General features: G+C 48.3%; 1 protein-coding gene across 1 annotated transcript in view; it reads left to right on the top strand.

Moving 5' to 3' along the window:
• The first annotated feature begins 344 nt into the window (after positions 1-344).
• LOC140203765 (sphingolipid delta(4)-desaturase/C4-monooxygenase DES2-like) overlaps positions 345-12,934 on the top strand; it is a 37,738-nt gene continuing 25,148 nt past the window's right edge. Inside the window, exon 1 of the mRNA XM_072269826.1 lies at positions 345-520. Within this exon, the coding sequence (XP_072125927.1) occupies positions 439-520 (82 nt within the window). The 5' untranslated portion in view covers positions 345-438. The remainder of the gene's footprint in view (positions 521-12,934) is intronic.

Genomic DNA, 12,934 nt, shown 5'->3' with positions numbered 1-12,934 from the left:
CCACCCCACTTCTTTTCCACTGCTTTGGAAGGGTCCCGTCCCGCCCAATACTCTTTATTCCTCTCCATGGATGCTGCCTGGCACGGAGTTCCTCCAGCATTTTGTGTGTGTTGCTCTGGATTTCCAGCATCGGCAGACTTCTCGCGTACTTAGATTTGGTAGAAACGCACCCTCAAAAATTCGGCGACATTAACACTTGCAAACAGTTTCTCATCCGATTTTAATACGTTATTTCATTCAGGTTTTAAACAATTTCAAACCCGTGCAGACAGTAAGGTAGCGCCCTGTGAAACAGGGAGGAGTTTTAAGTCAGGGATGACGACTACAGTCAGGTAGCTCTATAAAATTACAGGAGGTGCCGTCCCTATCTCGCCATTAAGTGAAAGACGGCAACGGATATGAATTAAATTGCGCGACGCTCTGAGTTACACTGCTGAAATGGGTAATAAGGCGTTAAGTGCGGATTTTGAGTGGGTTTACACGGAGCAGCCGCACACGAATAGGAGGAAGGAAATTCTAGGTAACTTCCGCGGCGAAACTTTGTCAAACTTCACATTTCTCTTGCATAAATTCAACTTTGCTACGCTGTTTAACGTTCCTAGTGGTATATTATTTCCCAAGGTCTTTATCACGTGTTTGCAAATCTGAACTTTCCCCCCGCGCATATATAGTGCTGCTTGGGAACGTTTTGACTTTAAACATGTTCACTGGTTTGAAAATAAAACCGCGCATAGAACATACACAGGTTGTCCGGTCCTACGGAGGGTCAGAAAAGCGAGTCTGGAAAGGGCCAGCGGGTAACGTGCAATGTTACCCTGAGACGCTAGGGGGCGTGTGTTTAATCCGGAGATGCGGCGCTGGCGACTGGGTGTGTAAGCCCATGGTCAGCTGTCCAGTTAAAGGGGGGAGTGTAGGGAAATCTTCGCAAAAATGTCCCCACAATCAACGGACACACTGTCAAGGACTCTTGATATTTATTGTTTATTTATTATTATTGTTTATTCTGTTTGTATTTGCTGCCTTCTGCACGCTGGTTGGATGCCCAAGTTGGGTGAACTTTCGTTGATTCTGTTATGGTTGTTGTTCTATAACAGCATTCCCCTCCCTAGCAGATCTGCCTCCTCCATGGACTCTTTTAAATCCAGGCTCAAATCTTACTTTTATTCACTAGCGTTTGAATCCTCCTGATGTGGCTGATTTTTTGGCTTGTGCCTAGGCCCCTGTGTTGTTTATTTTTCGCCTATAAGCTGTTTGCCTTATTGGTTATGTCTGTGTTTCACGTATTTGTACGTATTTGTAATTTTAGCTGTTCTGCTCTGATCTGTACAGTACTTTGGTCAACGTGGGTTTTTTTTAAAACAAATGTGTGATATAAATAAATTTGACTTGACTTATTGATCATACTTCAAGAAACAGAATCTCAGGATTGTAAATGGTGACATATCCGTACTTTGATAATAAATTTACTTTGAACTTTGAACATTGAGAGACAATGGAGGCTTGTGTGAGAGGGAAGGTTTAGACTGATCTGGGAGTAGGGTAAAACCTCGGCCCGTCATCGACCTGTGCAATAATGTCCTGTCCTCTATGAAGCAATTCGCAGCAAGCGGATTGCAATGTAGAATATGCAGAGCACGTAAAGTTTCCCTTTATAAAGTCAGTTGTGTTTATTTCCGGGTGTGCCACAGAGACTGAGGGTGTGAAGTTCGGAAGAGTAATATCCCACGAAAAAGATACTTTATAAAATTTGCTTTATTTGACACATGTACATCGAATCATACAATAAAATGCACCATTTGCGTTAAATCGAATCGGCGAGGATTGTGTGGGGGGCAGCCCGCAAGTGTTGCCATGGTTTCGGTGCCAAGGTAGCATGGCCACAAGGCACTAACCCTAACCTCGCCCCTGGAATGTGGGAGGAAAGCGGAGCGCCCGGAGTAAACGGGGAGGATGAACAAGCTGCTTACTGGCAGCGGCGGGAATCGAACCCCGAATCGAGATCACCGGCACCGTAAAGTGACCGCGCTAATCGCCGCACTACCGTGTCACTCGGGGAGGTGAAACCGGTGTGTGCGTGTGAGAGTGTATGTGTGTGCGTGTGTCTGTGTCTGTGTGTGTCTTGTCTGTGTGTGTGTGTCTGTGTCTCTGTGTGTATGTGTGTCTGTGTGGGTGTGTGTGTGTCGGTGTCTCTGTGTCTGTGTGTGTGTGTGTGTCTTGTGTCTGTGTCTGTGTGGGTGTGTGTGTGTCTTGTCTCTGTGTGTTGGTGTCTCTGTGTCTGTGTGTCTGTGTCTTGTCTCTGCATCTGTGTGTCTGTGTCTCTGTGTGTGTGTCTGTGTCTTGTGTCTGTGTCTGTGTGTCTTGTGTGTGTGTGTGTGTGTGTGTGTGTGTGTGTGTGTGTGTGTGTGTGTGTGTGTGGTGAATGGGCAGAAAGTACCCCTTCCCTGTCAAACCTGGCTGGGAGGTGAAATGTTCCCCCCACCCTGGCCGAGGGAGTTGGTTTCTGCCCTGCAGCCCGGGCAGGCAGGAAGCTTGCTCCTGGCTCCTCCTATCCACACTTGACTTGAACGAACAGTTCAGTGCCACAGATCGCCAGTGTGGGCCATGTTCTCAGCTCTTGCCCGGATTCTGGGGAATCCCCCCAGGGGAAAGAACTGTGGCTGCATTCTCAACGTCAGGAACTCCAGGAAGAGGATTCTGCATAGATGTGTGATATGGAAATAGGCCTCAGCCTTCAGCCCAACTCAGCTATGCTGCTCAGGATATTTACTGAGATTCAGCACGGAGAGGGCCCTTCCGACCCTTCGAGGCACACTGCCCAGTAATCCCTCCATTTTAACCCTAACCTAATCACGGGACAGTTAACCTACCAACTGGAACGTCGCGGAACTGTGGGAGGAAACCAAAGCACCTGGGGGAGTCACAGGGAGAACGTACACAGTCCTTATAGACAGCGTGTCTGTCCAAGTTAGTTCCGTTTGTCTACAGTTGGCCCATATCCCTCTAAACCTTTCCGATCCACGCACCTCCCTAAATCTCTTTTAAATGTTGTAATTGTACCCACATCTGAAACCTCATATTGGGTGGCGGGGTGGAGACGCGTCTCTACCACAGGAGGTGTAAGGTGCTCCTTCCCTCCACTAGCCTGCAGGTCACCCTGGGGCAAGGTGTAACACCTGCTCAGCCCCCGATCAGGGTCACGTGAAGCCATGGGAGCAGGTGCTGGATGGTCGTGTGAGCAGCCGGTGCAGATCACAAGTCCTGGTTATGCGACCACTGACACCAGGCAGACAATCCCTGAAGAGTATCGATAATGGCTGGAGTCACCCGTCTTGTAAAGACACTGCCCAGAAGAAGACAATGGCAAACCACTTCTGTAGAAAAATTTGCCGAGCAATCAAAGATGATGATCACCCATGTCATATGACAGCACATTATTAATTATGTCATATGACAGCACATATTGATGATGTCATATGACACAACACATAATGATGATGACCACCTCCATATACCCACCCCACTCTGTGTGAACAACTTCTCTTTTAAATCTTTCCTCTTTCCCTCCTAGGGAAAAAGACTCTGACTGTCCATCTAATCTGTGCCCCTCATGGTTTTATAAACCCCTAGAAGGTCACCCCTCAGCCTTCTACAGTCCAGGGGAAAGAGTTCCCATCTCTCCAGTCTCTCCTTGTAACTCAATAGTCATAGTCATACTTTATTGATCCCGGGGGAAATTGGTTTTCATTACAGTTGCACCATAAATAATAAATAGTAATAGAACCATAAATAGTTAAATAGTAATATGTAAGTTATGCCAGTAAATTATGAAATAAGTCCAGGACCAGCCTATTGGCTCAGGGTGTCTGACCCTCCAAGGGAGGAGTTGTAAAGTTTGATGGCCACAGGCAGGAATGACTTCCTATGACGCTCTGTGTTGCATCTCGGTGGAATGAGTCTCTGGCTGAATGTACTCCTGTGCCCACCCAGTACATTATGTAGAGGATGGGAAACATTGACCGAGATGGCATGCAACTTAGACAGCATCCTCTTTTCAGACACCACCGTCAGAGAGTCCAGTTCCATCCCCACAACATCACTGGCCTTACAGATGAGTTTGTTGATTCTGTTGGTGTCTGCTACCTTCTGCTGCCCCAGAACACAACAGCAAACATGATCGCACTGGCCACCACAGACTCGTAGAACATCCTCAGCATTGTCCGGCAGATGTTAAAGGACCTGAGTCTCCTCAGGAAATAGAGACGGCTCTGACCCTTCTTGTAGACAGCCTCAGTGTTCTTTGACCAGTCCAGTTTATTGTCAATTCGTATCCCCAGGTATTTGTAATCCTCCACCATGTCCACACTGACCCCCTGGATGGAAACAGGGGTCACTGGTACCTTAGCTCTCCTCAGGTCTACCACCAGCTGCTTAGTCTTTTTCACATTAAGCTGCAGATAATTCTGCTCACACTATGTGACAAAGTTTCCTACCATAGCCCTGTACTCAGCCTCATCTCCCTTGCTGATGCATCCAACTATGGCAGAGTCATCCGAAAACTTCTGAAGATGACAAGACTCTGTGCAGTAGTTGAAGTCCGAGGTGTAAATGGTGAAGAGAAAGGGAGACAAGACAGTCCCCTGTGGAGCCCCAGTGCTGCTGATCACTCTGTCGGACACACAGCCTGGAGCCTGCAGCCTGGAAATATCCTTGTGAATCTTCCCTGCACCACTTCCAGCTTGCAATACTCTTCCTGCAGCTGGGAGAACAGAACAGTGCACAAACCTCGAAGTGTGTCCTCACCTTGTGGTAAACCATATATATATGTAGTAACTGGGTTACCTGTCTGGAGACGCCCCTCTGCTCTCTCCCACAGAGTCCTGAATAAAGGCGATTGGGCCTTGGCTCCTCCTCTCAGTCCAGGGGCAGACACTCAGCATGCTGGAGGTCACATTTTACTGCGAATAAAAGCCTTTCAGTATTCACTCTACTTCCAGTCTTTTGGAGTTATTGATGGTGCATCACACCTGAAACTTGCTGGAATTGGAATAGATTTCTGTGGCTCTCACTTTGACAAATCTTCATGGTTGCAATCAAAGGGACGATGTGATGTTTTTGCAGAGGCACAGAAGAGATTCACCAGATTGTCACTTGGACTTGAGAATGTTAGTTATGAGGGGAGATTGGACAAACTTGGATTAGTTTTCCCTGGATTATCAGAGGGTGAATTCAGACATGACAGAAGTATATAATATATACTCATTGAAACCAAATCAAATATTGAAAGGCCTAGAAAGAATGGATATGGAGAGGATGTTTCCAATGCAACACACGCAAAAGGGTGGAGGAACTCAGCAGGTCAGGCAGCATCTATGGAAATGCATAGGTATTTGACCTTTCGTCCAAGATCCTTCTTCAAGTCCTTTCTCAGGTCTCAGCCCAAAACTTCGACTGTCTATCCATTTCCACAGATGCAGCCTGACCTGCTGAGTTCCTCCAGCATTTTGTGTGTGTTGTTTCGTATTTCCAGTATCTGCAGATTTCCTCGTGTTTAGGACGTTTCCAGTAGTGGTTAAGTCTGACCGCTGTAACCACTCTCTCCAGTATTGGTTAAGGAGGGCATGGCCTCGGAATACAAAGACGCCCCTTTAGTCAGAGGTGAATCCGAGGAATTCATTGCCACAGACGGCTGAGGAGGTCAAGTCATCCGATATATTAAAGTGGAGGTTGATAGGTTCCTGATTAGTCAGTGGTTACGAGGAGATGGCAGGAGAGTGGGATTGAGAGGGATCAATCAGCCATGATGGAATGGCAGAGCAGATTCGATGGACCCAATGGCCTAATTCTGCTCCTGTGTCCTATGGCGATAAAACTATGAGGGGCTACATGGTACACAGCCAGAGACTTTTTCCCAGAACAGAAATATCAGATGCTAGAAGGCATAGGTTTGAGGTGGGAAAGAGAAAGACTGAAATGGGATTTGTATTCTTTCATGCAGAGAGTGTGGGTGACTGGGGAAGTGGTGAAAGCAGAAACAATAGCTATGCTTGAGAAGCATCGAGACTGACATATGAACCGGCAGGAAGCAAGGCCTTGGTGAGACCACACCTGGAGTATTGTGTGCAGTTTTGGTCCCCTAATCTGAGGAAAGACATCCTTGCCATAGAGGGAGTACAAAGAAGCTTCACCAGATTGATTCCTGGGATGGCAGGACTTTCGTATGATGAAAGACTGGATCAACTAGGCTTATACTCTCTGGAATTTAGAAGATTGAGGGGGGATCTTATTGAAACATGTAAAACCCTAAAGGGATTGGACAGGCTAGATGCAGGAAGATTGTTCCCGATGTTGGGGAAGTCCAGAACGAGGGGTCACAGTTTGAGGGTAGAGGGGAAGCCTTTTAGGACCGAGATTAGGAAAAACTTCTTCACACAGAGAGTGGTGAATCTGTGGAATTCTCTGCCACAGGAAACAGTTGAAGCCAGTTCATTGGCTATATTTAAGAGGGAGTTAGATATGATCCTTGTGGCTAAAGGGATCGGGGGTATGGAGAGAAGGCAGGTACAGGGTTCTGAGTTGGATGATCAGCCATGATCGTACTGAATGGCGGTGCAGACTCGAAGAGCCGAATGGTCTACTCCTGCACCTATTTTCTATGTTTCTATGAAACGGAGAGATACAGGCCATGTGCTGGCTGATGTCACTATGGACAACGCAGATGCTATGTGCTGAAGGACACTGCTGTGGTGCAGACACAAAATGCTGCACGGACACTTCATTAGTTTACTGGATGGCAATAATTGGTGTTTCGTTTGATAGTTAAGGATCAACTCCATGGGGAATTGAAGCTTTGAATCAGTTTCCAGTTGGTTAACGTTGTGACTGTACACCAAGTCACCGGAGGACGCACTCAGGACGCACATGGGCTGACAGCCACTGGAGTCACGAGAGAGAGAGAGAGAGAGAGACTCCCCAACCCAACATTACAGCACAGTTTACATGGTAAAGAACAAAGGTTATAGGGCAATTTCTATAGTTACAATGCTCTCCTAATGTTTCTTTTGAGTTGCATGTCATTTTCCAAATTCCTGGATCTTCCCACGAACACACCTACAATGAGTGCTAATTACTGTGGTCTCAGAGTGATGCAATGTGATGTTGATTGCATTCATGAACATGCAGTCATATCACTTCAATTGGGTGTTTCCTGGTTTGCAATTTATTCTAGATATATTCCTACAATGGGGTGTTAGCAACACTCACAACACGCTTGAGGAACTCAGCAGGTCAGGCAGCATCTGTGGAAAAGATCGGTTTTCGTTTCGGGACGGAACCCTTCGTCAGGACTGTAGGGGGAAGGGGCAGAGGCCCTATAAAGAAGGTGGGGGGAGGGTGGGAAGGAGAAGGCTGGTAGGTTCCAGGTGAAAAACCAGTAAGGGGAAAGATAAGGGGGTAGGGGAGAGGAAGCAGGGAGGTGATAGGCAGGAAAGGTGAAGAAGGAATAGGGGAAAACACAATGGGTAGTAGAAGGAGGCAGAACCATGAGGGAGGTGATAGGCAGCTGGGGGAGGGGGCAGAGTGACATAGGGATAGAGGAAGGGAGGGGGAGGGAATTACCAGAAGTTGGAGAATTCTATGTTCATACCAAAGGGCTGGAGACTACCTACACAGTATATGAGGTGTTGCTCCTCCAACCTGAGTTTAGCCTCATCATGGCAGTAGAGGAGGCCATGTATGGACATATCTGAATGGGAGTGGGAAGCAGAGTTGAAGTGGGTGGCTACTGGGAGATCTTGTCTGTTGTGGCGGACGGAGCGGAGGTGCTCGACAAAGCGGTCCCCCAATCTGTGTTGGGTTTCACCGATGTAGAGGAGGCTGCATCAGGAGAACCGGATGCAATAGATGACCCTAACAGACTCACAAGTGCCTCACTTGGAAGGACTGTTTGGGGCCCTGAATGGTGGCAAGAGATTGAAATAGATGTGTTAATTGCATTCATGCCTATGTAGGTATTTCAGGTCAATGAGGTGTTGATTGCATTAATGCACATGCAGACATCTCAGTCAGTTGGGTGTTTCCTGGTCTGCAAGGAACTTTAAAATGCAGCTTCAGTATAGAGTGGATGTGGAGAGGATGTTTCCTATGATGGGGGAGTCTAAAACCAGAGGACACACCTCAGAATAAAGGCGTGTCCTTTTCGAACAGGGATGTGGAGGAATTTCTTTAGCCAGAGAGTGGTGAATCTGTGGAATTCATTGCCACAGGCGGCAGTGGAGGACTAGTTGTTGGGTATATTTACGACAAAGGCTGATAGATTCTTGATCAGTCGGGGTTTGAAGGGATACGGGGAGAAGGCAGGAGTCTGGGGTTGACAGGGAAAATGGATCAGCCATGATGAAATGGCAGAGGAAAATCGATGGGCCAAAATGGCCTAATTCTGCTCCTATATTTTATGGTCTTAAGGCTTTGTGTCAATGACCAACATAGCCTGGGATTGCACTGGAAACAGCTGGCTAGTCTCGCCATGTTTCTGGTGCCAACATAGCGTGCCTACAACCCATTTACCTGATACACCGTAGGGCTTTGGACTGAGGAAGCCAGAACATCTGGAGGAAACCCACAGGGTCACGGGGCAAACACACAAACTCCCTGTAGACAGTGGTGGTAATTCAACCCCCATCACTGACGCTGTAAAACATGATGCTGGATGCCACGCCTCTCTGGAGGTAGCCTCGTGTTGAATCCAGGGCCACTTTAAGCTGCATCCTGGGGCCAGCACGTGAGTGTCATCACAAAGAGGGCAAGGCAGCATCTGTACTTTCCGACCTATGTTCGTGATGGTTTTATCCCCCCTTGTTCAATCCCTTCCGACCTATGTTCGTGACACTTCTCACGCTCTTAAACTTTTCGATGATTTTAAGTTCCCTGGCCCCCACCGCTTTATTTTCACCATGGATGTCCAGTCCTTATATACTTCCATCCCCCATCAGGAAGGTCTCAAAGCTCTACGCTTCTTTTTGGATTCCAGACCTAATCAGTTCCCCTCTACCACCACTCTGCTCCGTCTAGCGGAATTAGTCCTTACTCTTAATAATTTCTCCTTTGGCTCCTCCCACTTCCTCCAAACTAAAGGTGTAGCTATGGGCACCCGTATGGGTCCTAGCTATGCCTGCCTTTTTGTTGGCTTTGTGGAACAATCTATGTTCCATACCTATTCTGGTATCTGTCCCCCACTTTTCCTTCGCTACATCGACGACTGCATTGGCGCTGCTTCCTGCACGCATGCAGAACTCGTTGACTTTATTAACTTTGCCTCCAACTTTCACCCTGCCCTGAAGTTTACCTGGTCCATTTCCAACACCTCCCTCCCCTTTCTAGATCTTTCTGTCTCTGTCTCTGGAGACAGCTTATCCACTGATGTCTACTATAAGCCTACTGACTCTCACAGCTATCTGGACTATTCCTCACCCTGTCTCTTGCAAAAACGCCATCCCCTTCTCGCAATTCCTCCGTCTCCGCCGCATCTGCTCTCAGGATAGGGCTTTTCATTCTAGGACGAGGGAGATGTCTTCCTTTTTTAAAGAAAGGGGCTTCCCTTCCTTCACTATCAACTCTGCCCTTAAACGCATCTCCCCCATTTCACATACATCTGCTCTCACTCCATCCTCCCGCCACCCCACTAGGAATAGGGTTCCCCTGGTCCTCACCTACCACCCCACCAGTCTCCGGGTCCAACATATTATTCTCCGTAACTTCCGCCACCTTCAATGGGATCCCACCACTAAGCACATCTTTCCCTCCCCCCCCCCCCCGCATTCCGCAGGGATCGCTCCCTACGCAACTCCCTTGTCCATTTGTCGTCCCCCCCCTATCCCTCCCCACTGATCTCCCTCCTGGCACTTATCCTTGTAAGCGGAACAAGTGCTACACATGCCCTTACACTTCCTCCCTTACCACCATTCAGGGCCCCAAACAGTCCTTCCAGGTGAGGCAACACTTCACCTGTGAGTCGACTGGGGTGATATACTGCGTCCGGTGCTCCCGATGTGGCCTTTCATATATTGGCGAGACCCGACGCAGACTGGGAGACCGCTTTGCTGAACATCTATGCTCTGTCCGCCAGAGAAAGCAGGATCTCCCAGTGGCCACACATTTTAATTCCACATCCCATTCCCATTCTGACGTGTCTATCCACGGCCTCCTCTACTGTAAAGATGAAGCCACACTCAGGTTGGAGGAACAACACCTTATATTCCGTCTGGGTAGCCTCCAACCTGATGGCATGAACATCGACTTCTCTAACTTCCGCTAAGGCCCCACCTTCCCCTCGCACCCCATCTGTTACTTATTTTTATGCACACATTCTTTCTCTCACTCTCCTTTTTCTCCCTCTGTCCCTCTGAATATACCCCTTGCCCATCCTCTGGGTTCCCCCCCACCTTGTCTTCTTCCCGGACCTCCTGTCCCATGATCCTCTCGTATCCCCTTTTGCCAATCACCTGTCCAGCTCTTGGCTCCATCCCTCCCCCTCCTGTCTTCTCCTATCATTTTGGATCTCCCCCTCCCCCTCCCACTTTCAAATCCCTTACTCACTCTTCCTTCAGTTAGTCCTGACGAAGGGTCTCGGCCTGAAACATCGACTGCACCTCTTCCTAGAGATGCTGCCTGGCCTGCTGCGTTCACCAGCAACTTTGATGTGTGTTGCTTGAATTTCCAGCATCTGCAGAATTCCTGTTGTTTCTGTACTTTCTTAGAAGTTTGCATTTGTTTGGCACAAAACTTTGACAAATTTCTATAGATGCAGAGCGGAGAGTATCCTAACTGGTTGCATCACAGCCTGGCATGGAGCCGGCAATGCCCAGGAACGGAAAAGACTACAGAAAGTGGTGGACACAGCCCTGTCCATCACGGACAAAGTCCTCCCCACCACTGAGCACTTCTACACGGAGTGTTGTCACAGCAAAGCAGGATCCATCATCAGGGACCCCCACCGTCCAGGCCGTGCCCCTTCTCACTGCTGCCTCTGGGCAGGGGATACAAAAGGGAGAACGTGCAAACTCCACATAGAAAGAAGTATGAGGGAGGTTTAAAAATCCGAAGGGGTTTATGGAAGGAGTTCCCAGAACTTGGAGCACAAGGAGGAAGAGCCACTTTGAGGTGAGCAAGAGGACAAAAATGAAGCAAGTGCTCTGGTTTTTACTGTGATGGAGAACTGGCGGCTTGGTAGCATAACGCTTGACCGCATCAGCCATCGTAAGATCCGGGTTCGATTCCCACCGCTGTCTGTAAGGAGTTTGTACGTTCTCCCCATGACAGTGTGTGTTTCCTCCAGGTGCTCTGGTTTCCTCCCACAGTCCAAAGACGTGCGGGTTACGGTTAGTGAGCGGTGGGCGTGCTGTGTGTTGACAGCCGAAACATACTGATACTTGTGGCTGCCCCCCAGCACGTACGAACTGTGTTGGTTGTTGATACAAATGACACACTTCACTGCACAATCTGCGAGATGGAGGGAGTTTAGCAAGGCTGGATTAGAGCTAAGTAAATGGGGGCTTGTCACTATAAGGCAATACTATATGACTGAGGAAGTTCCAAAATTCCCTCCAGCAGATGCTTTAGCTAACCACGCTCTCCTGCACTAGCCAGAAGGCAGATTGTCTTGGGGAGGTGTGAAAACAGTGTTTTTAGGTTTTCGAGCTGGACATAGAGATTTACCTCCTGCTTTCCCAGTTCTGGGGTTTTGTTCTAACGAAGTCAAAACAATTGTCAAGGGGGTAGAGCTGATTGAGTATCATTCTGCTGTCCCCTGTGCTTCACAGACCAATGAATCCTAAGTATCATAGATCATTGCAGCACACACACACACAGTACATCTAGTCAATGCTGAACAGTTTCTCTGCGTAGTTCCACCTTGTCCACACCTGGACCAAAGCCTTTCATACCTCTGATGTCCCCCTATACTTTCCCCAAATTACCTTAAAATTTTCCCTCTCCTATGTGCTCTGTGATAAAGGCACGAGCTGTCCTCTCGATCTGTGCCTCTTATCGTCTTGTAGACCTCTGTCAGGTCATCTCTTATCCCCCTTTGCTCCAATGAGAAAAGCCCTAGCTCGCTCGACCTCCCCTCATAAGATGTTCTTTAAACCTTGTAAATCTCCCCTCTGCCTTTCTAAAGCTTCCACATTCTCCCTATAAGGAGGTGACCAGAACTGAACACGACACTCTAATCGGGGTTTCATAAAGTTGCAATGTTACCTCGCGGCTCCCGATCTCAATGCAGCGCTCCCCCCCCACCCCGAGGAATGAAGGTCAACACGCCCAATGACTTCTCAACCACCTTTCGCACAGCAACTTTGACCCGTAGAGGTGGAAGCCAGAATGTTCGAACTCCGCCTGAAGACAACGCCTGAAGTCAGAGTTGAACCCGGTTCTCTGGCATTGTGAGATGTGGACCTTCTGCAGCACGTGCTTCCCCAAACATCTTCCCGGTTGCTCTCCCCCAGGACGCCTTGTAGCCAGGGATCATTGCGATGTGGCCGGTGTTGCCTGTCTCCCGCCATCAACACAATTCAGTAGAACATTTCCTACAGTGTGAGGAGGCCGTTTGGCAAGTCACGTCCACACTAACCTTCAATGTTCAAAGTGAATTTATTATCAAAGTCCCACCACCCAGGACATGCTCTTGTCTCACTGCCACCATCAGGAAGAAGGTACAGGAGCCTCGAGACCCACACCACCAGGTTCAGGAACAGTTATTACCCCTCAACCATCAGACTCCTGAACCAGTGGAGATAACTTCACTCACCCCAACTCTGAACTGATTCAACACATCAGACTCCTGAACCAGTGTGGATAACTTCACTCACCCCAACTCTGATCTGATTCAACACATCAGGCTCCTGAACCAGAGTGACTAACTTCACTCACCCCAACTCTGAAC

Source organism: Mobula birostris, chromosome 10 (assembly GCF_030028105.1).
Source record: "Mobula birostris isolate sMobBir1 chromosome 10, sMobBir1.hap1, whole genome shotgun sequence".
In the NCBI taxonomy this organism is placed as follows: Eukaryota; Metazoa; Chordata; class Chondrichthyes; order Myliobatiformes; family Myliobatidae; genus Mobula; species Mobula birostris.
The sequence above is the reverse complement of the archived record's forward strand: the minus strand, read 5'-3'. Positions and strand labels throughout refer to the sequence as shown.